The 26,150-nt window shown below is 42.8% G+C and overlaps 2 protein-coding genes across 2 annotated transcripts; one reads left to right on the top strand and one right to left on the bottom strand.

The window, feature by feature from the left end:
* Positions 1 to 3,395: 3,395 nt before the first annotated feature.
* LOC148651079 (collagen alpha-2(VI) chain-like) lies at positions 3,396 to 21,551 on the top strand. The gene is made up of 28 exons (XM_088600942.1): positions 3,396 to 3,542; positions 4,854 to 5,449; positions 6,163 to 6,183; positions 6,421 to 6,486; positions 6,585 to 6,638; positions 7,555 to 7,599; positions 7,699 to 7,725; positions 7,815 to 7,841; positions 8,478 to 8,522; positions 8,652 to 8,705; positions 9,311 to 9,373; positions 10,226 to 10,288; positions 10,384 to 10,437; positions 10,534 to 10,569; positions 12,233 to 12,295; positions 12,394 to 12,456; positions 13,447 to 13,509; positions 14,066 to 14,128; positions 14,574 to 14,624; positions 14,718 to 14,753; positions 15,260 to 15,322; positions 16,865 to 16,927; positions 17,389 to 17,424; positions 17,514 to 17,559; positions 17,863 to 18,015; positions 19,505 to 19,951; positions 20,044 to 20,082; positions 20,922 to 21,551. The coding sequence occupies exons 1-28, from the start codon at positions 3,440 to 3,442 to the stop codon at positions 21,527 to 21,529; spliced, it is 3,048 nt and encodes a 1,015-aa protein (XP_088457068.1). The 5' UTR covers positions 3,396 to 3,439; the 3' UTR covers positions 21,530 to 21,551.
* A 601-nt stretch (positions 21,552 to 22,152) lies between these two features.
* On the bottom strand, positions 22,153 to 26,019 carry mrpl32 (mitochondrial ribosomal protein L32). Its single transcript, XM_088600940.1, has 3 exons — positions 25,848 to 26,019; positions 23,722 to 23,879; positions 22,153 to 22,445 (listed from the first exon to the last, which is right to left on the bottom strand). The coding sequence occupies exons 1-3, from the start codon at positions 25,948 to 25,950 to the stop codon at positions 22,191 to 22,193; spliced, it is 516 nt and encodes a 171-aa protein (XP_088457066.1). The 5' UTR covers positions 25,951 to 26,019; the 3' UTR covers positions 22,153 to 22,190.
* Between the last annotated feature and the right edge of the window lie 131 nt (positions 26,020 to 26,150).

Here is a 26,150-nt window from a genome sequence, read left to right on the forward strand (position 1 = left end):
CAATTACAAGCACATATAACTTTCTGAAAGTGCTTAACAATTACTTTGCCCAGTTATGCATCTCTTTTACTTGGAAGCTTCTGTAAATCTCTGCCATGTGGCACCTCTGAGCTGACCAAACCGTCCATGCCCTGAAGTAGTAGTAATAATAATTCCTTATGCTTATATAGCACTTTTCTGGACTCTCCACTCAAAGCGCTTTACAGGTAATGGGGACTCCCCTCCACCACCACCAATGTGCAGCCCCACCTGGATGGTGCGACAGCAGCCATAGTGAACCAGAACGCTCACCACACATCAGCCATCAGTGGGGAGGAGAGCAGAGTGATGAAGCCAGTTCATAGAGGGGGATTATTAGGAGGCCATGATTGGTAAAGGCCAACACACCAGGGTAACACCCCTACTCTTTTAGAGAAACACCCTGGGATGTTTTAAAGACCACAGAGAGTCAAGGTTTCAGTTTTATTTGAAGGAAAGCACCTTTTTACATTATTGTGTCCCCGTCACTACACTGGGTCATTAGGACCCACACAGACCGCAAGGTGAGCGCCTCCTACTGGCCCCCACTAACACCTCTTCCAGAAGCAACCTTAGTTTTTCCCAGGAGGTCTCCCAACCAGGTACTGGTTGTCAGTTGTGAGCTGCAGGATGATAAAGAATGTTGTTTGTAAAACTGATATTATTAAAGCAAAACCAGCTTTAAGAGTAAACTATTGAATGGAGCATCCAGTAAATGTCTAAAGCATGCAGTGACCATTTCTAAATCCCTTTATAATACTCCAGGAGTGCCAACACCAAGTGTCAATCAAAGGTGTTTTAAAAAAAAACACTTTATTTAGTAATATAAGTATTTTTCAGTTTCTTAAGAAACCTTAGAATCCTATATATATCTAAGAAATTAATGAATTCTTTAAATGATGACTCAGGTTAGAAACACAATTAGAAAACATTAGAATTCCCTCCAGGAATTCACTATCTATTAATAGTCATTTGATTTCTTACTTTGGGATGAGAATTTGAGCCACATTTTATCTGATTACTTGTATCAAATGCTCACATCTTATCAGTTTATCATTTATCTTGAAATGTACCCACCCATTCACTGTTAGAAAGTAGCTTATTCCTGTCAACAATTAATTACATAAATAAGCAATGTTTTTCTTTCATGGTGACAACCAAATAAATGTACAATGATTAATATAGCATGTGTATCGAGAAATGAGTTTTAAGGATTGACCAGAATGTGATGTCCAGCAGTAAAACACATGTTCTACGTGCAGTAGGACAAATGGCCATTTGGATTCGTTTGGATTTCTGATCCTGATACCCAACAGGCCCTGACAAGTCAAGTTAACATACCACTGCTTTCTTGCTTTGAGTGGAAGTAGGTGTGGAGACAGCATTGGATCATTTCATATATGCCTGCTCATTTGAAACTCTCTTGCTGTGGGTAAGTGAGAACATTTTTCTTTACGTTGCATGTTTAAGGCTTGTTACTTTAAAGAAAAAAAGGAGTGCAAATCGAGATGAGGTTTTTCTGGGAATCGCCCAAAAAAGTGTACTTCATTTTCCTTCACTACTCTTTTTATAATCTTTTTTTTAAGGTGGGGATAAAAAATGTAATGTTCTGCTTTATTTTTTACCAGCTGATTGTGCTGCTCAAGCTGCATCCTAGCAGAGCTTTAACATATTCACATGTATTTTATTGGATTCACAGGGGTGTTAGATTTTCACTGAACTTTGTTCGAGAATGAAAACCCACTTTTCATTCACTAAATGTCAGTGACGTTAGGAAACAATGATTAGTTGATTATGTGCACTTTTCTGCTTTTCTTTTCTATATCAAATGGAAATTTTTAAAACCCACTGCCTTCATTTGGCAAAAACGGATTTTAAAGTTTCTTGAACGTGTGTTTTGATGCAGTTTGCTGGAGCGTAACTCTTTAGTGATGTTTAACTGCGTCACATTGGTGCCTTTTTCTGCATTTTCAAGGGTCTGGCAATGTATCTTTTTTTCTCTAAACTTTGAAGCTTTTAAAGAGTAGAAACTATACTCCAACTCTGTCGATGTACCTATGAACAGCCTCAGGTATTACAAAAATAAAGACACACCCTCCAGTTTGCAGCTGCAGATCAGGTTTTTTTTTAGTTTCATATCAGGATAAAATGTAGGTTCTGAAGATTGAATTACATAAAGCACAGGATGCCTAATTTTCTCATGAATGAATCAAGGGAACAGGTATTTTTAGGACCCTGTAATTTTTTATTAGAATCATAACCATGCTAAATCTATCTTTGGTGAAAAAATTAAAAAATGCATATATAAAGCACTCTTTGTAAATGGAAACTACATTTTATTTCTTATTTTTAAAAAAATTATAAATGTCTCATATTAACGGAGCTTAAATTTCTAAATATTTGGTTTCTTTATCATTTTTCATAATTCCCATTTTATTTTCTTGTTTATGATCACCCCTTGCTGATCATGGTGGCACAGTAGTTAGTATTGCTACCTTGCAGCACCTGGGCCCTAGGTTCAATTCCAGATCTGGGGTGCTGTCTGTGTGGAGTTTGCATGTTCTCCCTGTGTTCTTGTGGTTTTCCTCCAGGTGCTCCAGTTTCCTCCCACAGTCCAAAGACATACTGGTAGGTTAATTGGTTTCGGGTAAATTAGGCCCTCGCGTTTGCCTGTGTGTCTGCCCTGTAATAAACTGACATATTGTCTAGGGTACCCCACCTTGAACCCCTTGCTTGCTGGGATAGACTCCAGATCCCCCACAACCCTGAATTGGAAGAAGTGGTTAGGAAACAGCAGGAAGTGGATGGATAATGTCTTATTTACTTTGCAGTTGAAGACTGTTGAAGTTGAAGAAGGCTTTTTTCAAGTCTGATGTCATAATTCCATTTGTCTTCTTCTCATTTCTCTTTTCATGTCAATTGTCAATGTACCCTTGATGAATGGATTTTAAAATATAAATTTAGAACTTTAAAATAACATTTTAAAACAGAGATGCACTGTTAAACACTGGGTACATTTAAATGCAAAAAGCGCAGCATTATCTCAGTAATCAAAAAAACATTTCCCAGGGCTGAAAAACAATTTTATTTAAAAAAAATCTTTGTTTCGTGCAATGTCAAGCTCTGTTAGTCATGCGATACATAAAACACGCTTTAAGGAGCTTAGCTTCGGGTCATCAAGCAGTAATGAGGTGCTGAATAGTTTAAGCTAACCATGATAGGTCATGAACAATGAACGATGTCAACATTTTTTAGAAAAAAATCCAGTATATTTAGGTGCAGTAACTATTGTCAGGTCAGTACAGTGTTTCTTTGTGCTCACAGTTCAAAACATCCTTTTCCGCAGCCTGGATTAGGCCACTGGTAAAGGATACATCACGCCAGGGACAACAGAGATACCAGCTCTGTCTGTGTTTTCATCATGAAAGACCTTCTCAAGACTGCCTTCCTGCTGTGGACCCTGCAATTGTCCGTGCAAGATCCAGCTGCTGAAAACCTGGTCTTAAGACCAGGAAATGTCAATGGTGAGGAATTATTAACCACAGGAGCATGTAGAACCTCTTAAAATCGAAGGCACCAATCCAGTATTTCTAAAAATGAAAAGTAGAGTAGAGAATAGAGAAGCCTTTCTCTCCCCCAGTCAATTTTAAAACACAATAGTGCATGAAGTATGCACTGTTGATAAGCTGTTTTCTGCACTGACATAATGCACAGTTAATAAATCTGATTGCCCCTTTGAAATTTGAATATTTTCACTGACTTGCCATAATATGTTTCTGCTGTTCTACTGATGTTATCCTAATTATTTGTGTACAGTAATGTGCAAGTGGATTAAAATCTGTGATTTTTGATAAGTGATCCATAAAACTTCAAAACCCTGGAATTGAAAACCCTGTAAAATGAAAAAATGAACTAATTCCCATGTTTCCTGTAGGGGAATACAAAACCAGAGGTAAAGAGCATGGGATTTCTTTTTAGATAAATTGTTTTTAGGAAAAATAACTCTTATTTGTTTTGCCAAAGCGAGCTAGAGCTTGCAGTCCTGGTCTTCAGTTTCCTCAGAAAATGAGCGTATTCCCACAAGGAAATGCATTCCTTCTGGGGCTGTTTGGACTCGCTTGGCCCAGTTCTCCCAGCCTCCCCCTATGAACTAACGGGTGTTTTATTCCTCAGGCCACACTACTTAAACCCTGCTCTGCACTGAGACAGAGTTCTGTCATTGAGCTACCTTCTGTACCGGGTACTGCGCTCAGCATTACCAACCTGCCTCCCCGAAGTACACTCGGCCTGATCCTGCCCAGAGGATTCCCAGTCTGTCCTGACCCTCTTCTGTTCATCAGCACTGGACCAGTGGCACAGTTCCCTGCCAGTATTTCTGTACAGCGGTGCAGCCACCTGTCTCCATCTGCCCTGCCAGCTGCGTTTGCCTTCCCCTTCCCTCCGAACCCCGTCTCCATTCAGCTTCCACGTTCTCTGCCAGCTTCTGTCCACCAGCCCAGTTCGGCTATCTCCGCCTGCCTCCGACTCCCTCCGAGCCCTCACTGGGCTATTGCACTTGGGTCATCAGCTAGCCACGTGGTAACACTGTTGGGTCGCTTTAATGTTATTTTACTCCCTTATCCTATTAGATTTAAAACGTACCAGTTTCGTTACCTTACAATATGTCTTATATAATTTTCAATTAGCTGTAAAATGAATTGCAGGGTTGGATCGTGCCTGAAATTAATGCTTTTCTGTGTGTGCTCGAATGTTGTTGAATTCTGGCCCTTTTGCTCCCTTTTGTGCTCCCTGCCATCAGTCTCATGCCAGTGTCCCTGCCCCTCGCTCTCCTGCAGGAATGCAGGACTGCCCCATCAACGTGTACTTCACCATCGACACTTCGGAGAGCGTCGCCCTCAAAGAGTACCCATGGGGCAGCCAGGTCGAGGAGCTGAAGGTCTTCCTGAGGATGTTTGTGCAGAAGCTGCAGTCCACCACCCTGCTAGCCAAGCAGGTCCAGTGGTCCTATGGCGGGCTGCACTTCTCCGACCGGGTGGAAGTCTTCAGTCAGGTCACCAGTGAAGCTTCCATCTTCCTGGCCAGGGTGAACGCTATTAGCTACATCGGCAGGGGGACCTTCATCGACTGCGCCTTGAGGAACATGACCGAGCAGGTGCAGAGAGGAATGCTGGGAAGCAGGCATCGCCTGCAGTTTGCCGTGGTCCTGACGGATGGCCACATCACAGGAAGCCCCTGTGGAGGGGTCCAGCAAGCCGCGGAGGCCGCCAAGGCTGCTGGGATCAAGATCTTCGTCGTGGCGACCAGCTCTGACACGATGGAGAACGAGCTAAAGCACATCGCGAGTTCTCCTGTCGAGCTTTACCGCAAGGACTACTTAGCCTTCCCAAGTACCTCCCGGGAGTCTGCAGTCAACAGGATCACTGACGCAATGGCAAGTAATGTGTGTCCAGGAACAGGAGGGTGAGAGCATGCACACACATGCAAAGCACACAGATTCAAATTTACAGATTCATGCTTCATTATCCTGAATGGTGAGCTACAGTGTTACCAAAGCAGATACAATTATCACAACATTTTCAGTACAAACAGTACATACATCACATGAAACATACTGTACAACTTTATTAAGAGACATACAGCCATCCGTTCCTCAGGCTGTGACAGTTAAATGTATTTGGCTGCTTCAAATTGCACTTACAGACTGCTGTGGCAGCCAGGCGACATTAGAAATACGTGTTTTTGCAATGTGAAGGAGAGATCAGATGTGCTCCAGTTTCCAGTTTCTCTTTCAATTCAGAAATCCTCAGTGTCTGAATGTGACACTGCACGGCACAGATTCTGTTCTCCCATCCCTCCATTTTCTAACTGCTTCCTCCAGTTCAGGGTCACAGGGGAGCCAGAGCCTATCCCAGCAAGCACCGGGCTCAAGGCAGGATACACCCTGGACAGGATGCCAGTCCAATGGAGGGTACACACAGATACAAACACACACACACTCACACCAGGGACAATTACTCAGAAGTCAATGAACCCACCAGTATGTCCACCAGCATGGACTGGGCGAGGAAACCAAAGACAGGGAGAATATTATTGCTTCCTTCTGGTGCTCTAACTGGAATAATGTCTTTTTGTCCCCCACTTTAGGTGAAAGAAGGTGAATATGAGGTGAGAAAATGTTCTTATACCCTGAGACCTACAGTACCAACCCTTTACAACAGTATGGTGTATTTGCATCCTGGGAGGCAATGCTAGCAGGACAAGCAGTTTCTCTCTCTGTGTTGTAGCCCTTGCCGCTGAGGTAGTTTGCCCCAACAATTAAAACAAATTGCTCTTTATGAGAAAGGTATCTCCTTTCGCTTGAACACAGACTCATTTATTGGTGCTTTTCATGTTTATTCTTAGTGTGTAGAACAAGGGTGCCTGAGAAGTGAAGGACCACATGGCCCTAAAGGATCGAAGGGTGTAAAGGTGAGAATAAGAATAATAAACTTGTTTTTTATTTCTATTTTGCAGTTTCGTTTGAGCTGTCAATTGATATATATATGTTTTGTGATTAATTTGTCCAGGGTGCTAAAGGAAGCATTGGTCCTGTGGGTGATGCAGGGGCCCTAGGACACAGGGTGAGATCAATTGTACCTTCTTGAGTAGAGCACTGTGTTGTCATGAGCTGCTGGGCTGCTGCCTTGATTCACTGATGTGATAGAGTCAGTAGAGGGGCGGACCCATTACCTCTTAAGAATCTGCAGCAACCTGTGATTCAAAATGTAAAAGAATTAAACTGGAAAGGAAGCTGTTTTGAAAATGAGAAAGATTTTAAAAAAATAAAATGTTTTTGAGGCTGGCTGCCAGCTGGCTCATTCGGAACACAAATAGATCTCTACAGCCCAGACATACCTAGGTTATAGGTCTAGGCTATGCTATGAGCACAGGGGTGTACAAAAAGGACGAAGTCTTCCCGGAGTTAGTGGACTTGGGACAGTCAGGAGGTCCTCGGCTTGCCGAGAAACAGCGACCCCTGGTGGCCGGCAGTGACATCGGCATGAGCCGCATTAGTTCTACTCCTCTCCAGTGAACGACAGCGGGGGACTCGCACTGAAAAAGGCCATAAGAGATCATTTTATTAGTGATCATATACAATTTCTTGCTTTAGGAATTAATCTTTTCACATACCCCAGCTTGTTCTCCATGAGACACAGACAGGGAGAGAAGCTTGAAGTCAAAGCACAGGGTCAGCCATTGGACAGCACATTGTAGAGGGTTAAGGGCCTTGCTCAGGGACCCAACATAGTACAATTCGTCTGCCAGCCACGGGATTTGAACCAGTAACCTTCAGGCCACAGGCACAGATCCTTAGCCACAGTGCCACCAGTCCGACCCCTGGTTTGCACTTTTTGTACTCAGTTTCTCAGGATTCAGATATTAAACCATGCTGTCAATTGCAAACTTTCCATTTAAACTTAATAACAAACTTATTATATTTAGTTTTACTAAATATCTTAAAAGCTGCATTAATGATTTTCATCAATTTTGTTTAAGGGAGATCCTGGAGTAGAAGGTCCTATAGGTTTGCCTGGGCCTAAGGTATGTATGACTTATATGGCTTAGAAAATGGATATAATACAACAATTATAGACTGGTTAAATTAATTTGTTTTTGACTCTTTCACCATTCAATTTTCAGGGGAATCCTGGCCTTAAAGGAGAAAAGGTAAGGTATACATTTTATTGTATAATATTTCATAATATTAAACCGTTTGAAATGTAACCTATATATTGTTTCTTTATTTATTTTCACAGGGAGATATTGGTACTCCAGGCTTGAAGGTAAATTTGTTTTAATACATAGAACATTTCCTTAAAACTATAGGAAAGCGCATCCTAAACTCTCTTTGCAAATGTAGAATTGTATGAGTGGTGAAATATGGTATTAGTGACAGGCAGGAGAGACGGAGAGCATTTATACAATAGTTTATTTGCTCCATTAATGGATAGTCTCACAAACGTATGTGACTATACTGTGCTCTTTGAAACAAAACGATACAAGTAATAAAAACACCTTGAAAATTCTGCAAGGCACTGATAGTATTAAGTACCCAATTTGAAATAAAAATGTATCTTTTGTGCTAAAACGCTCTCCTATGCAGCGAAACTGGCAAGAGTAAAAATAATTTTGTAGTGTCGTTTGGCATTTATCCTGCTGAAGATGTTACTGGAACAAGATATGTTCTCTATAGTACATTTTTCAGTCTTATTAGTTAAGTGTCCAAAGCCCTGCACGTTATGATGAACTGCTGTCTCGTTTTTAAAATCGCAACTACCAGTATTGTATTTGAAAAGTATGTTTTTCGTAATGCTATCTTTTGTGCAAGCAACGAAAAGAAAACAATACCCTGGATTCCTTGTTCTGTAGCGTCCATCTTATTGTTCGAACGAGTTTTAAGTTCGTTTAATCTTTTCAAGGGACAACCTGGAGCACCTGGGTACAACGGTGTTGACGGTGTGAAGGTAATAAATATTTCATTAATCATTGTTCGTATTTTCAAAACATATTATCGCCATTTTTATGTTCTCCTATTCTCCTATGCTGAAGCATTCAAAAACACTGCTAATTGTTTTTCTTTGTTCTGTTCAAAGGGGAAGCTCGGCACAATTGGTACTCCTGGATGCAAAGGAGACCCTGGTATGCAGGTAAAATTGAAATTCGTTAGATTAATGACTAATCTCATTGGATGTCCCCAGAAAAATCAGTCCTATCCTGCTGATATTGAGCTATTGCAATTTACTGCATCTAATTCTTCAGAATATCAGACCAAGAAATCAGTTGATTTAGAGAAATTCTGAGATATGTATCCATAGCTAAATCTAACACCTTCTGACAAGTTGTATGTTTAGATACTGTACCAAGTTCCTGTGTCCGTTGAGTGTGCAGTGTAGTGGGTAAATATGTAATGTGTTTTATACAAGACCACTTTAACAATTCTCTGCGCCAAAAATATTAGTTTACTGGTCACTCTCCTCAGGTTCAAGAAGCTTTTTGTGGAACTGTGGCTGTGGGTATATTAGGAGGCTGAAGTCAATAACAATGGGGACAAAAACAGTAACAGTATACAATTAGATATGTAATAAAGAAATTAAAAGACCAGGAAACTGAAAAACTATTATCTGTTCCATGAACATACAAAACTGGCTTGCATTTGTCTGAACTAAATCCACTCCTTCAGCATAGGGCAAGAAAAATGTTTCAGTGCCTAAGTTAACTTTTTATGACTGTTTTAACCTTCTGCTCCTGACAGAGAGATATTGGGCCACAAGGTGACTTTGGAATAAAGGGTGAGGCAGGAGAACCTGGAGAAAAGGTACACCAGAGACCATTCAGATCGAGCTGTTGACTCTTTCTGCTGTCTGGAATGGCCTTGGCAGTTGTTTTACTGAAGTTATTCCTGAGAGAAATGTCAGTAGTGATGTTCATCTACTATTTTGCCACCTTTCTGAAGAAAATCTAATACCCACATCTTTTGATGGATATTGTGCTCCCTTCCAGCAACTCATTTTGACAAAGAAGAAGAGTACCTCATTTTGAATATCTTCAAGCCTGGTAACATTACAAAATCAATCTCTAACTGACCTGCTGTATTCATTTTCTGACCACTTCATCCAATTCAGGAGCCTTGTTAAGCAATGGGTATAAGGCAAAATACACCCTGGGCATTACGCCCTTCCATCACAGGGCACACAGACACTCACACACTCACACCACGGCCAACTTTCCCAGAAACCAATTAACCTACCAGTCTCTGCGAGAGGAAATTACAGCACCCAAAGGAAACAAACATGGGGAGAACATACAAACTCCATACAGATGGCACAACAGCGCCGAAATTGAACCCAGGGCCTCAGCTCTCACTCTTTTATATAAATATAGACTTTAACTCGAAATGCAATGTAATTAAAGCTGACAAGTCACCAGAAACGAATGCACCTTGTTTTGGAAAGTATTAATGCCTACAGTATATCTATTTCAGCCACTCATATGTAAGTACTGCTCTAGTTCTCTTCGCTTTGCTCGTCGTGTGAATTTTGGTGATAAAATCCCAGAAGCATTTCCGTGTCAGAGTCACCAGTCAGAGCACCGGCAGTGGAGCTGGTAGGTGCTTCGCCCTTCGTCAGTTAATAATCTAGAATTATCTTTTCAAATATTTTCATCTCAGGGTGTCGCTGGACAGAGTGGCAGACCGGGACCCCAGGGCAGTAAGGGAGACAGTGGAGGAAAGGTAGAATTCGGAGCGTGCCTCAGTGTCACCCCTTCACACGAGATAATAATCCCCCAACAGTGCTGAGGAGATAAAGACTTCTGTCCGTTACACAGGGCGTCGTCGGTTACGTGGGAAATCCAGGTGTGCCGGGGCAAAAGGGACAAAAGGTAACTTTCATTATGAGGTCTATGTTTAGAATTAAAATATTCTGTCAGTCAAAATAAATATACTTTACTACCATCAATCCTTATTTTCATTATCAGGGAACGCTGGGGCTTCCTGGTGATTCAGGCGATATTGTAAGTAATCTTTTACTTTCATTTACTTTCTTTTTCCCATGGGGGGGTACAAAACTCGAAACCTATAACGATTATCGGTAAATAGGTCAATAGCAATGTCTGTGCTCTAGAATGTCTAACTATCTTGCATCCTTCACCTTCAGAAGGTTACTGTTATGAAATATACAATACTCCCTCACAATTGTTGGAGACCTAAATCCTGTAGCACACTATGCACAGCCATATTATTTATATATACTCCTACTTTATTTAGAATCAAGCTTCTTTGTGTAATGAGATCTCCCTTGTCAAGTAAATCAAGTACTATTTTAGCCATATCTGAAAACCAAGACATAACGAACTGAGACTCATTATGTTGACTCAAAGTCACATCTTCTACTGTCCTAACGATATCTTCTTAGTAACTAGATTTTAGATCCTCAAGTCCTGGGTGCCCCAGTCCAGAACAATCTGTAGGTCACCATTAAATTACCAGTTTCTAAAGAAATTGACAATTAAATGGGTGTTTTGGTAAATCAAGTAATGTAGAGATTATCTATGACTAAATGCACTTCATCCATCAAGGACAGTGGGTATTTTAACTTTTAATTGCTTGATTCATCAACATCTGAAAAGTGTTATCTCTCCTTAGCGACAGGTGACCTGTGGCTCTGTCCTACCGGACCGTCACTGCTGACCAAATGCTTCTTTTATGATTACTAGGAGGAAACTGTTGAAAGGAAAGAAATATCACTCACCCTGTCCTGATATGAGAAAAGAGACACTATAGGGATAATATGGGAATCTTTGAAATGTAATGCACGGGTTTAAAGCCCAGAGGTTCAAACATTTATTTTGTGTAAGAGGGTATGATGAAAAAAAGGATACAGTTTAATCTCTAAGCTTTTAGCTTTAGCACTTCTCTTCAAAAGTCCATCTTTTTTATCCAGTTTTGCAATCTATTTAATGCAAAGTTAAGCCCTTACTATCTCGATGAAGTCCAGAAGTAATAGAAACTACCTGCTCATTGATTCCTGGTGTACAAATACAGAACTACGAATTATAGTAGTTGGCTGAACTCTGTCCTAGATAAAAGCTCAAATAACCTGTTTCCAAGAAAGCACTTGAGAGAAATCAGTTTGTATTCTCTGAAGAGAACTGTTGGGGTTAAAGTTTGTTTTTGTTAACTATCACTGAATCTGTCTTTCTTTGTTAACATGACAAGATAAGAACACTTACAAATGAGTGGGAGACATTCAGCTCATCGGGGTCTTTTGCTTTTTTTCAGAAGCTAATTTATTCCTATATTATCTAGTGGACTCTTGATAGAAGTCAGGGTATGCAATTCAGCAACACGGAGCATAGGTTACAAGTGGAAATTATTCTAAACCTGAGACCTGGAGGCATGTCTTTACACACAGGGTGGTTGGGGATATGAAACAAGGTAGTCAGCCATGTTGCTGAATCTGGTGCTCTGTTTTACTACCAGAAATGACTGGATGAGTTCCTTGGATCAATGAACTACAAACTACTAAACAGTCAAGATAGGCCAAACGACCATCTGTATTTTTGTAACTGCTCTTATGTTGTTACAGTTAAATAAGCTCTGGGCCGAAGTGCCTGTTGCTCTGCTAAAACGCCTTTTAGAGGCACTGTTGTTGACCTGCTGAACTTGAATTCTCAGGGCACGAGAGGTGACAGTGGAGCAACTGGACCACGGGGTACAACCGGGGGCAAAGGAGATAAGGTACAGTACATAATTTTGAAAGTGGTTGCAGGCTGATTTCTCTTTGCTTGTTTGAAATCATAAAGACTAAAAGCCTTTGATTATGTCATGTGTTTTAGGGAGAATTAGGCCCTGAGGGTGAGAGGGGACTACCTGGTAAACTAGGAGATAAGGGAGTCTCGGTGAGTGAGTTTGGATTCCAACCATAATCGACCACAGTGAGGTAAATTAATATTGACCCTCCCAGTGTCATTTGCCAGCTTGTTGACGTGAAATACACAATGCAGCCCACAGGTTTTGATTCTTTCCTTATCAACACAGAAACTGTGCTGGAACGTTTAAAGTTAACTTACTGTAAGATCTTTGAAAAAAAAACAACAAAAATACTCATGCATGAAATATCGCCACTCTGGAACTAGGCCATGCCATCAGTCCACTGTAACCAGAATTCCTCAAAAAGACCGAAGATGCGAAAGGGTTTGGGCAAGTGCTGCTGGTGTGACAAGAGTCACTTTCCCTGCCCCTGCTGGGTCTTGGTCACTCATGGGCTCCACGCAAACCCCAGAGCCTCCTCCTGGACAGCGGGGGATTGAAATCACTGCTCCTCTGTAACGGCAGTTTTACACTGCCTAGATTTCGGAGGCAGGTCTCATCACCTCTGTTCCCCCTCAGCGTGCTGAGCCCTGTTGCGCTGGATTTGGCCGGGCTTAGGACAGCAGGGGGAGTTTCCATAGCAACGGCAACCCTTGTGACCTTTCGCCGCGACCTGCCAGGCACCTGTGAGCTTCTGAACTGAATTCTGTGGGCTTACAGTGAAATTGTAAGAGACAGATGCATTACTTACCTCTCCCAGGCTGTTGGTATTCAAGAGTGGTAAAACTGAGTTGATAGGAATGGTTCCAAACAAGAGGAGGCCCATTTGGCCCACCCAGAACATTTGGGTTTTAGTAAACCTCAGAACTGTCAAGCACTGTCCACAACCCTTATTACAATCAGCACTTCTGGACTGGAGCGGGGAACAAAGCAAAAAATAATCATTGGCCCCACATTTGAAAACAATAAGCTGGGATGAAAAAAACATCTGGCGGTTGTTAGTTTAAAGGCGTTGATATCAGTGATGACGTCGGGAGGCTCAAACACTAATTTAATTATTACTCTATCAATTTTCCCAGGGGCCTCCGGGTTTCCCAGGAGTTAGAGGTATAGCTGGAGAAAGTGGTGCTCCAGGACAGCGTGTGAGTAGTGAAAACCTCTTCTGTAAGTAAGGGTGTCGTTTCAATTCCAGCAGTTATACAAAAGAATTAAATGTTTGACTCACTGCACAGGTGTATTCTTACTGCTCTATGAGAAGGACTTTCCTAAACGTGCCGTCTTTCTGTACCTTAGCAGATGTACCTTAATTAGAGATCTTGCACACTTGACTTCAGGGAAAAACCCACAAACACTGATATACCAATAGCAGTGCAAATTCAGTGTGTTAAGACATGGAAGACCTTCAAATTGATCTGCTGTATCTCATTTTCTGTCAGTAGCACTTCTGGAGGAGGTTGTATTTTTTAAGACATTAAAAGGCAAAGTTATAACATAGCACAGAAGTCATTTTTTAATGCACTCGTGTGTCATACGTTCTACATCGCATTCAAGTGATCAAATCATGATATTGCACTATACTGGACTCAGTTCAAGTCAGTTTCACCTTCATGTTTTTCGTCTGATGGACAAATATACAGTAAGCTTCTCTTTGAGCTGTTTAAAGGATTTTATTAAACGCTGAATATCTGTCTTTGTTAGGGATCTCCTGGGGTGGAAGGTAATATAGGACCCAGAGGAGACACGGGGGCACCAGGCGCCAAGGTGAGTTCTGCGTGTTTCCACTGACTCCCCACACAGAGCGTGCAGTGGCAAGCCTGAGCCTTGCAGCCTTACATGCCCAAATCGCTTACAGAGCAAACACAATGGAAATAATGGGTTTCCTGTTGCGGGAAACCTCAGTAGCTTTCCCAGAGAGGCCACACACAAAGAGAAATATAAGGGCAGAAAGAGATGGTCTTTTTCACTAAGTTCATTTGGATTTGCTATTCTGTTGTGATTTATAGTTATATTTATAGCTTAGGCTTCTGCATTGTGCAAGGCCTGAGGTAAAGTCATGCAGGAAAAGCAGCTGTCTGGGGATGCTCATTTTAATAGCCCAGTCCTCTGCTGTAGATTTTCTGCAATTTGAAATAACAGAGTCAACAGGACGCTTGCAAAGCCACGCACAGCATTAATAAAGCTGGGATTCCGCCTTTGTGTGTTTCAGGGGGATCAAGGAAAAGATGGGTACAATTTTGTGGGTCCCAGAGGAATACAGGTATGGTGTAATGGAAGTATGAGATGTAAAATTGGTGATGTTTTGATGATGTTTTCTGCAGCTGAATAAGCCTCCTTTTCTGATTATTGTCAGGGAGACAGAGGGGATCCAGGCTCACCAGGACTGCAGGTGAGATGACAGAAAGAAATGTGCACCCATATTTCTAATTATCAAGCGGGAGTACCTGTCCTGTTCAGAAAACACCTCTTCTGAAGTCTTCTCTGGTTCACATGAGCGGGTTTAGCTCCGAGGTGATTCACTGTTGAGCGGTAGAGGCTAATTGAACTGACTGTTTCATTGTTCCCCAGAGGCTCTTAGGAGACACAGTGCCCTATTTCCTGCTTAGCACAGAGCTGGACATTTGCTCCCTGACAGTGCTGTCATTCCATCCTGGGCTTCTCGGGGCAGTGTGAGCGTGTTTGGTGAGGTGGGGGTGAGGGGTAGTACATTGCGACCTTTATTATTTTATCTTCATTCATAGAAATGGAACAAATCCCATGACAGAAACTACAACATGTAGTTTACTTTGAGCCTGAACTCTCCTGTTTGCAGGTGTGTGAAGAGAGAAAAACATGCCCGTCCAGCGGGTGTGTCATTCCTGCTCAAAGGCTGATGTAAATCAATCTGTGTTCCAGGGCTCCAGAGGGTACTATGGAGACAAGGGAGCCCAAGGACCCAAAGGAGCCCAGGGAGAGCCAGTAAGTGACAGGCTGGTGCTGGAGGGGCGGAGCAGACACACCGATTGACGGTTCTGTTCACAATGTCTCCTGTTACGCTACGATGCACATCCCCCGGAAGACATTGACATCACCTGCTGCATTCTTAGTTTCTTATTGTTTGAAGCTGTGAAGAGTTTATTAACCTTTGTAATATGCAAAGAAACACACACCTGCTGAACACTGGGATTTATAGGCTTAAGCTTATTGCATAAATTACCTTTTTATATTTATTTGTTGGGTAATTGCTTGCACATATTTCATATCCTATAAGAAGCAAAACATACTTTTTGGATCAGCTCAGTTATTTCAAATGCCGGGGCACGCTGTGAGTGCATCTCAAAGTGTAAAAGTCTGGGTTTGGCTGCGTATACCTTTGAGGAAATAATTGCATGTTGTCAGTGACGCACCATCAGATTCTCTGTGCAGTCATCTGAGCCCTTGTTGCAGCTGCTTTCAGGGCTGTTCTGAGTTCAAATTTGTTTCAGTGTAATATGCCTGTTTGTTCTGGAGGGTGACATGGCTAGACGAAGATTTTTTACCTTTTTCTCCTATTTAACTCCTTGGTGGCATGAGGTGTATGTTTTGGGTCACTGCCGTTCTACATGGTGCAGTGCCACCCAATAGGTGTGGAAGCATTTTCTTCTACGTCAGCAGACTAACTGCTTCTATAAACATCAGATGTCATTCGGCTGCTGTCATCATTAGTTACATCAACATTAAAGATCAGTGATCTAGTTCCAGAGGTGACCATATATACCAAAGGAAAGACATCAGCTCCACCAGGCTTCACAGAATAGTCTGTCTGTAAAACATTTAAAAATTCTGCTGGTTTATCTCCACACTTCCAACCAATTATAAACTGGGAAATTCCGATCAGTTCATGGTGCTGATGGGAGGTTTACATCCTGCGGTGTAGACTGTAAATTCTGCTTCAACGCAAGGTTGTTTAGGGTTTTCTTTGACTTGATATTTCTTTTACTTGATGTTTTGTGCAGTTCTGCACTCATGTTAAACAGGTTCTTTTAGATCCAGCCCTTTGAACTGGCTAGAGCCCAGAACAATATACCGCAGTGGTTGAGGTACAGCCAAACCACAGCTGGCTCATCACTGAGTCGCAGAGAATTGCCAGTGAGCTTATGGTCAATTTGTTTCTTGGTTTTTCCAAGGAAAAGAAAGAATATTGTGTGGTACCACGTACAATAATGAACAAACGTGAACCATCATCATGGCATGAAAGACTTGGTACCTAAACAAACTGTATTAATCCAAAAATAATATAAAAACAGGAATAAAGGAGTAGAAAAAAGGAAACCAGAGATTTGGGAGAGATAAGCAAAGGAAAAAGAGAAAAGAAAGAAAAAAGTAGTGAAAAGACAGAAGAGGGAAGCCACAGTCTTCAAGGTCTTTCATATGTTTGGGCCGAGCTGCAAGCTCTTAAAGCAGTTTAAAAATGGCTGCCAGGCAGAATACGGTTTTGCAGTTGAGTCACAGAGGGAAAACCTCATTCTTTCTTGGCCACAGGGGGAGCCAGGGCCTGAAGGCGAGCCGGGAGACAGAGGTGTGCGGGGTCAACCCGGGCCACCGGTGAGTCTCCTCTCCGAAACACAGCAGAGGACCCCCTTCCAAAAGAGCCAGCAATGTAGCAGAGTTGTCATTATAAATTAGGTCCGGTTTTACTGAATGGATCGAACCCATGAATGAAAAGTTATTCTGAGTTGTGTGTGAGTTTTTCTGAGGCGATGAGTGAGACGTTGCCGTTGAGCATCTATGATTAGACTGTTAGCAGTTACAGCTTTCCATGTGGCGTTCTCTACAAATGTTTCCTATCATTAACAGCGCCATTTTGATTTGCAGAAAATGCAGTCCAGTCTGGATGTTGTATGTGTTCCTGAAAGTATTTTCGATCCATCTGTCACAACTAATAATTGCAGCACCAACCAGTCCTTACAGCTTAGAGTGCTTAATTATTCACGACAAAGCACGCCATGTATTTTTAAATCTTTGTGTACCCAATAAACTTTTTGATCGTGTTCAATGTATCCTAGGGTGTGCCGGGCACTCGGGGACACTCTGGTTTAACGGTGAGTTTCACTTCTTGCAAATACCATCCTGTTCAAAGACGCATTGTATCGAGCTTCACCCATGTGACCCCTCTGCATTCTCTCACCAGGACTGTGAAATAATGGGATATGTCAGGGAGACATGCGGCTGTTGCGGTGAGACTTTTTTTCCCCTCGTCTTCACAGACTGGCCCCATCTTAAAAGTAATCTACCGTGTTATTTTTAAAAATTTTGTCTTACAAATAATACAAGAATTCTCATTTTCGTTAGTGTATCTGTTAGATACTGTGTGAAAGTTTGCAGAAATACAGTCCAGAAACACCGAGCTTGTTACAGGTTATATAATACGCTGTGGGAGCCTGGTGTTAGTGATGAAAACCTGAACTGGTAATGATAAAAGGAATACATTATTTATGTTGAAGGTAAAAGTTGTACACTCCTTTTTTTTCCTCCAACAGACTGTGAAAAACTATGCCGGCCTCTGGATCTTGTGTTTGTTATTGACAGCTCTGAAAGCATTGGGAAAACGAACTTCAGCCTTGCTAAAAACTTTGTCATCAGTGTTGCCAACCGACTAGGAAAAATGTCTAAGAATGTTTCTGACATTTCAGGTAAGGAGGTGGTCAGTTTCTTGTAAAATGTTGGGTTTATGCATGTTTGTCTTTTTATGCCCGTGCTGGCAATTTTGTCAGCTGTGATCCGCTGTGTGGGGAACCCAACTGAACTTTGACGTGTACTGTCATGGAGCTGTTACTACATCATATGTTTCAGTAAACATCTAAAACCTTGATTGAGCTGCACCTTACACAATGTTTTCATCAAAAACGAAGTCCTTCTTCATCTATTAATAAGAAACTAATTACACGCTTACATTCCTTCAGAGAGTTTTTTCTATGAAGTTTCTGAGAAATTATATTCTCCATTCCTCATTATCCATTCATAGAATCCAAGATAGAGTTTCCACAAAGTAACTCCTGTCATATTCTCAGACACTGGAAAGAGACGGAATTATTTTTAAAGCTGTACGGTATTAAGTCAAAAGAAGAGAATGTGTGCAGTGTTTTTCTTATAGTATTAATAGTATTTCACAGCAATGAAAGAGGCATCCAACCACACATGTTTAATGAGAAACAGTCTAGGAATACCCTGGCCAACTCAAGCCTACCCACCAAGCTCTGGCAGTGTGCAACCAGGTGGGAAATGCAGTTATGAGTCTCAGTGGGCTAATAACCTTGATCTGAACTGGTGAATCCTGGACTACAGGACTCGACAGAGTCTGAAAAATGCCTTTAATGTAGAAACTAAAAGTAGCTATAGAGCTCTGACAGAAAAAGGGCATTTCTGGTGACCAGAATTTTAAAATGCTAATGAAGGTGTTTGACAGTGGAATCAAAAGCACAGACAATTCTGGATTATTTAATAATAATAACTAATAATTGCTTACACTTATATAGCGCTTTTTCTGGACACTCCACTCAAAGCACTTTACAGGTAATTGGGACTCCCCTTCACCACCACCAATGTGCAGCCTCACCTGGATGATGCGACGGCAGCCATAGTGCGCCAGAACGCTCACCACACATCAGCTATCAGTGGGGAGGAGAGCAGAGTAATGAAGCCAATTCAAAGAGGGGGATTGTTAGGAGGCCATGATTGATAACAGCCGATGGGGAAATTTGGCCAGGATGCCGGGGTTACACCCCTACTCTTTTCGAGAAACACCCTGGGATTTTTAATGACCACAGAGAGTCAGGACCTCGGTTTTACGTCTCATTCGAAGGACGGCGCCTGTTTACAGTATAGTGTCCCCGTCACTACACTGGGGCATTAGGACCCACATGGACCGCAGGGTGAGCGCCCCCTGCTGGCCCCACTAACGCCTCTTCCAGCAGCAACCTTAGTTTTTCCCAGGAGGTCTCCCATCCAGGTACTGACCAGGCTCACACCTGCTTAGCTTCAGTGGGTTGCCAGTTGTGAGTTGCAGGGTGATATGGCTGCTGGTGATATGGCTGCTGGCAGGGTGATATTTGCACTGCTGTGGCGAAGCGTCACCTGTCACAGCACAAACCCGCCACTCTGACCTCTGCCCCGTGCACTCAGGTTCCAGGCTGGGCGTGGTGCAGTACAGCCACCAGGGGGCCGTGCAGGCCATCCGGATGGACGACCCGGAAGTGACCTCGGTCGCCTCGTTCAAAGCCAAGGTCAAGGCGATGGAGTGGATCGCGGGCGGGACCTGGACTCCCTCGGCCCTGAAGTTCACGTACGAGCGGCTGATCGTGCCAGGGCGGCGGCCCCGCACCAAGGTGGTCGCCATCGTCATCACGGACGGCCGGTACGACCCGAAGGACGTGGACAACCTGGGAGCCCTCTGCGGGGGCGTGGAGGTGTACGCCATCGCCATCGGCGACATGTTCGACACCAGCGCCGAACGGCAGTCCTTGGAGAAAATCGCCTGCAACACGAGTGACAGAGTGAAGACTCTCAGCGTGTACGCCGAGCTGACCGCTGAAGAGTTTCTGGAGGAAATTGAACAAATCCTTTGCCCGGGTAAGTTCTTTCCTTCCTCTTCCATTGACTGGTTTTGTGTACATCCCGTGTTTTGACAGCTGTGTAACCACGCCTCATTTACAATATTTCAGAGCCGGATCATATCTGCCCAGACCTGAAGTGTGCCTCGGGTAAGAAACAGTGGAATTTCTCATGGCTTTTGGACATTTTCATTTTTTAATTGAGTCCGAAGAAATGTGACATTCTTGGAAATTGACTTGTCATGATTAATGTTCATTTTCATTTTGATGCTGAGACGTGGTGCAAAATTCATACTGTAAATCCATAAATCTAAAACCATAAATCTAAAACTTTTTTTCTTATACTATAAGAATGAGTTTTAACTACACTTCTTGAAAAGTGTCCATTTTATTGATTTCATGTGCAGAGTTTTATAAAATCATGCAGGAACTGTAACATTTGGTGTTCCTGTTTCTTTAGACTTACTAAACTTTAGAAGTACTTAAGAATGTACCGCAGTTTTAACTTGGTTTTCAGAGGAATTGGTTCATGTTTTAAATTTGTCTTGCTATCTAAGCTCATTGATCCATTACTCGTATATCCAATTCACTCACTTCAGTGAAAGATGCTTGAAATTTAAATGTGGATTTTTTTTTTCATTGAAAGACTTCTCCACTCATTACCATCACAACTAATCTTCATTGCTCTCATTAGAGAACCCCGGGGGAATTCAAGGGTGTTTTGAAAACGACGGTAACCAGTCACGAACTACAGAAAAGTAAAACCAGCTGTTTTAAAACTGATGCTCCATGTGATGGAAGAAGAGATATTAAAAACACAACAAAGGAGTATTGGCTGTGATTTGATCTCTCTCGCCATATTAAGCAATTGGAACGGCACTTAGTCATCAGAAAACATGCCCTAAAAGGATATTTTTTTCCAGCAAACATTCAAGCTGCGTTTGCACATTTCATACAATAGGCTGGTGTCATGCTCGTTGTCGTTGCAGGACTCAGCGTGGCTCCTCTCATCCAGCGGCCCGTGGACATCCTGTTCTTCGTCGACGGCTCGGAGCGAATGGGAGCCGACAACTTCGTGACCGCCCTGCGCTTCGTCGAGCAGATCTCCCAGGCGCTCCGGCTGGCGCCGAGGGAAACGGATCACCGGGGAGCGCGCCTGGCCGTGCTGCAGTACGGGGGCGAGCAGGAGCAGGACGTGCTCCTGGAGTTCTCCCACAGGGCCGCCGGCGTGAGCTCCCTGACCTCCCGGGCCGTGTACCGCGACTCCTCCTCCGCCCTGGGGAGCGCCATTCTCTTCGCCGTGAGCAGCCTGGTGAACGGCCGGGGCGGCCGCTTCCGGGAGATGCGCAAACACGCGGAGATCTCCTTCGTTTTTATCACGGATGGCGTGACCAGCGACGACAAGATGGACGAGAGCATCCGGGCGATGAGGGAGGCAAACGTAGTCGGCACCGCGGTTGCCGTCGGCTCCGATATTGACCACGGCCGGTTACTGCAGCTCGTTTTCAACGACAGCGCCTCGATCTTGCGTTTCGGGCGCTACAGTGACCTGATGTCTACAAGGGTAGTCAAACACATTGCACATCTTCTTGGCTAAATAAAGCTTGATGTCCCTTTTACGGGCCAGGTTGTGTATGTCATATGTTCAGCATTCAAATACACAAATACTAATGTAAACATTGCAACACTGCTTCTAGCGCTAATGAAAGAACTGCCTCACTTCTTTCTATCTATGCATACAGTACATACCAGGTAATTATCCAAATCCGTTCACTGAAAAAAATTAAATCATTATACCTTTATTTACTTGGCAAAGCTTCATCTTAAATCTGTACATTTACTCACATAAATGTGATTTCTTCTAGTTAAAAGAGTAGCATAGGAATATTAGATTACCAAATTGTCTTTTGTCACAGCTAGGTGTGTTGTTGTCTGTCATAAATATTGGAGAGTTATTCTGTTTAAAAAACAAAACTATAGCGGACTTCAGCTTTTTAATTTTTTTTTTGGACTTTGTTCATCGTTCAAGGAACTTAATTTAATAAATATAAAGTGGATAACTAAAGTAAATCGAGAAGAGCATTGTGGCAAGTTAATGCAAACAGAGAAGGAATCTCCAGTCCCTTTAACTCTGTCACAGTGTGGTCCTGCTTTCTCCAGAGGAAGGATGGGTCCCTGATTGACCATTTATAAAGGATATAATTACACCATGCACTAGAATGTGTTGTACAAAATTTAATTGGTGGAATTTTACAGAATCAGTACTGAGTAAACCAGGACGGACGCTTCCTGGTTCTTTCTACAATTCGTTTGCCCTTGTCGGCATCATCGGGCTTTTCATTGTCATACAGCACCACGGTTTCCACGGCCGGAGAGTTGAGGGGCTTCCCTTCCAGTGTTTGGATCTGTCCTCGGATTATGGCCGTCTCTCGCCGGACCTTCTCGTAGCAGAAACCACACAGCACGTGCTTGAGTTTGAGGTGGCCGCACTCCGGGCACGGCGCAATGTTCGTCTGAAAAAAAAAAACCCCAGGAAAAATAACAACCTCGCACAAACCTATGAGGTTACACCAGTGTTTCACTTGATGACCATCCATTTCGGGATCCCTTTATCCAATACAGGGTTACTGGATACTATCAGGCAGGTCACACCCAGGATGGGACGTCAGTCCATCATAGGGCACACGCAGACACTCACACCAGGGCCAGTTTTCCCAGAAGCCAGTTGACCTACCAGTATGTCTTTGGACTGTGGGGGGAATCCCCACACAAACTCGGGGAAAACATAAAAACCTGGTACCAAGAGTGGAAATGAACCCAGAGCCCCAGCCCTGCGAGGCAGTGATGCTAATCAGTGTGCCTCCAGAAACTCTCAAACATACACTTTATCCTCTTCATAGTGCCCTTAAACGTTTGTGGTCGGCCTTTACCAATCATGGCCTCCTAATAATTCCCATCTATGAACTACCTTCACCACTCTGTTCTCCTCTCCACTGAGAGCTGGTGTGTGGGGAGCGTTCTGGCGCACTATGGCTGCCGTCGCATCATCCAGGTGGGGCTGCACACTGGTGGTGGTGGAGGGGAGTCCCCCAGTGTTATAATAATAATAATAATAATAATAATAATAATAATAATAATAATAATAATAATAATATTATTATTATAATGTACATAGTTTTTTCTCCTCTATTTAATCACACATGACACTTCACTTTATGGCCTAGTTAGATTAATCATTTTGATACCCTGGTGACTCCTCTCATCAATCCCAATTCATGTAGTGGACACTACACAGTAACACTGCAGCAAACGGACCAGCCATGAGTAACATACAGGCAGCTTTTTAACACTATACTAGCTGACAAAGGTGCAGATGTTCAGAAGGAGAACTCTTGGAATTTACAGTGGCTTTACCAACATACAGATGAGATCTCTTGATCAGCTCCTAATTAGGCAAAAAAAAATGAATTGGAAGTGTCATTTACACATTTATATTTTTACAATATTTCAGCCAGCATCAAATTAATGGATCAAAACTAACACAGTGCATTGGTGTTATTATAGTAGGCTTTTGTCCTTGTTTGAAAGGTGAAAGTCTGGTTATTGTCTCAACCTGACTGTTGAGAAGATGACCTGATGGGATATTCACAATTCTGAAGAGTGCTGGCCACTGTCATTCTTCGGTTAAACTCTTTCACGTTTTGCCGGCAGCTGTGGAGAATCACCCACCCACAGCACCACGGGCGCTTGCATGTCATTGACATCTGGGACCGAAGCGAAGGCGAGTACCTTGACTGGGATGAGATTGGTGGGGTTTCGCCGGCGGCAGCGGTTGACCTCGATGGTGCGGCGCTTCTTGGGAGCGGCCATCCAGAAGACGCTGTCGCGGAAACCGGAGTCTTCCGCCTGGGGGAGGAGGCAGGGCGCTTCCACTGCCCAGGCTGGAGCTGCGGGAGCACAGACGCTCACCGAGTTAGCGAACGCGTCTGCTGCTGCGTGCGCCGCGCCAGATACGGCCCTGCGCGTCAGCACAGCAGCGAGCCACTTAGGAGAGAGGGTGATCCCATTATATATTTGTTTCAAATACTGCACTAACACCATATTGTGTCTATAGAACACCATGATAAAGTAGACATACCCGAAAAGGCTATTTAAAAAAAAAAGACTTTGGCTTAAAACCGAATCCCTCTAGGGTGGCCGGTTATTTGACAACTTCATTTTTACCACAGATACCTTTTTTAATGTAGATCTGATTGGGACTAAACTGAGTGAAGCCTCTGAGATCTCGGCTGCTTGCTTACCTCCCCCGTTTTCAAACTCTGGAACTGCTGGCTAATGTTTTGATTCGAGGGCTGCGCTTGGACTTAAATTTAAGCTGCCCCTTTTCTAAAGTCTGTTTCCAGCCTGTGACAGCACTACTGCACAGACTCTCAGGCCACTTGGAGAATAAGTTGTGACACGTGCATTTCAAGAGGGGTTAAGAGCTAGTATAAATAACCAGGATCTCAAAGTATATGAAAGATCTAATTTTTTTAGTATGTTGCCTATCCCATTATCCCATTATGTCCAAACTTCAGCAGCCAGAATCCTGACCAGGTCTAGTGCACGTGTTTACTTTACTCCTATCCTGGAGTCTTTGCACTGGCATCCGCTCAAATTCCGTGTAGACTTTAAAATCCTCATGCTCACCTATTAGGCTCTGCATGGCTTGGCACCTTTGTACCTGTCTGAACTATTATCGCCCTACTCCCCACCTCGCAATCTTCACTCTTCTAATTCTGCTCTCCTTACTGTCCCCCAAGCCCTTCTACATTATATGGGTGACAGGGCCTTCTCCTGTTATGCCCCCAAGCTCTGGAACTCTCTCCCCAAGGATATCAGAGAGTCACCTTCTCCAAACTCCTTCAAATCCAGACTCAAAACCCTCTTCTTCAGAACAGCCTTTACTTAACTGGTTCCATTCTTCACCCCTATGCTTTTCTTAGTACCACCATCCATGTCTCCTTTGTATATTGTAATTGTGTTTTATCTTGTGTATTCTTTTTATGTATTGTTGTTGTCATTGTTGTTGTCAAAGTGCTTTGAGAAGCCACCTTTAAAGGCGCTATATAAAATAAAGTTTATTATTATTATTATTATTATTATTATTATTATCATTACCAAGACTAGCCCTCTATAAAGACATGATGGGCCACAGCCCTGGTGTGCTCAACTAGTCCAGCTGACTTGTGATCATGAGATATGCCAGTTTTATCAGTTTTGCCAATAGCATGTAGAACCTGATCAATGGTCTACTAAGCGCACAGGAAACACAATGTGCCCTCAGACTAATTAGCTACTAGCAACCAAACGTTAAGATGCACCAAATCGTCTCCTTGCTTGTAGCTTCTCTTACGTTCCCTTGTGCTTAATAGGCAGCTAAAAAGAATAACACACAAACCAGTTTCGTGAGGAGGATCATATCAATAACAGGCAATGTCAAGAACAAGGACGTCTACAACATTAAATGTGTAGAACAAAAAAGACACGAGAAAGAGCATTTAAAATATTTCTAACATTTGCGATCACAGGCTTTTCTGTACATGACCCTCACTCAGTTACTTCAGCCTGCCAGTGCAGGTCCTGGTTACATTCTCGGGTTCTTGCTGTTCCTCGAACTGATTCCAGAATCAGTATCGTGCAATTTAATCATATTTTGACATAAAAGAAGTAGAAACGTTTTTCATAGGACGTTTCATCACTCGCGGTCCCTCCCAAGTTAGGTTTACAGTTTTGCTGCACGCATGCAACACTTTGCGATTGTGTGCACATTAAAACTACGTGCTATCTGCCAAATGTCATGAATTTTGTTCTGTCCCCAGAATCAGTAAGTCGATCCTCTTCGCTGTATTCCGCAAATTGCTAGTCAAACTTACCTAAATTACTGTCAAACCCCGCGACCTGCAGAATTCGCAATTCCAGGTTTATCAAAGAACGTCTCAAAAAACAAAGAAACCCCGATGTTCTCAACCACACCATATTGCCTGCTTGTCAAAATCAAAACGTGTAGTTAGAACAAACACAGGGTCAGTGATCCACTGCGACTGCGCATATCATTTCGGGCTTATGGGAACGGAATATAGGTTTATGGGAAATGTAGTTTATCCTGTGTGAAAATTGTCTACTTTTTCAGACTTTTATTGCACAAAGGTAGCACACTTTCGCACAACATTGACGTT

The sequence above is a fragment of the Lepisosteus platostomus genome, chromosome 12 (genome assembly GCF_059453375.1).
Source record: "Lepisosteus platostomus isolate fLepPlt1 chromosome 12, fLepPlt1.hap1, whole genome shotgun sequence".
Taxonomy (NCBI): domain Eukaryota; kingdom Metazoa; phylum Chordata; class Actinopteri; order Semionotiformes; family Lepisosteidae; genus Lepisosteus; species Lepisosteus platostomus.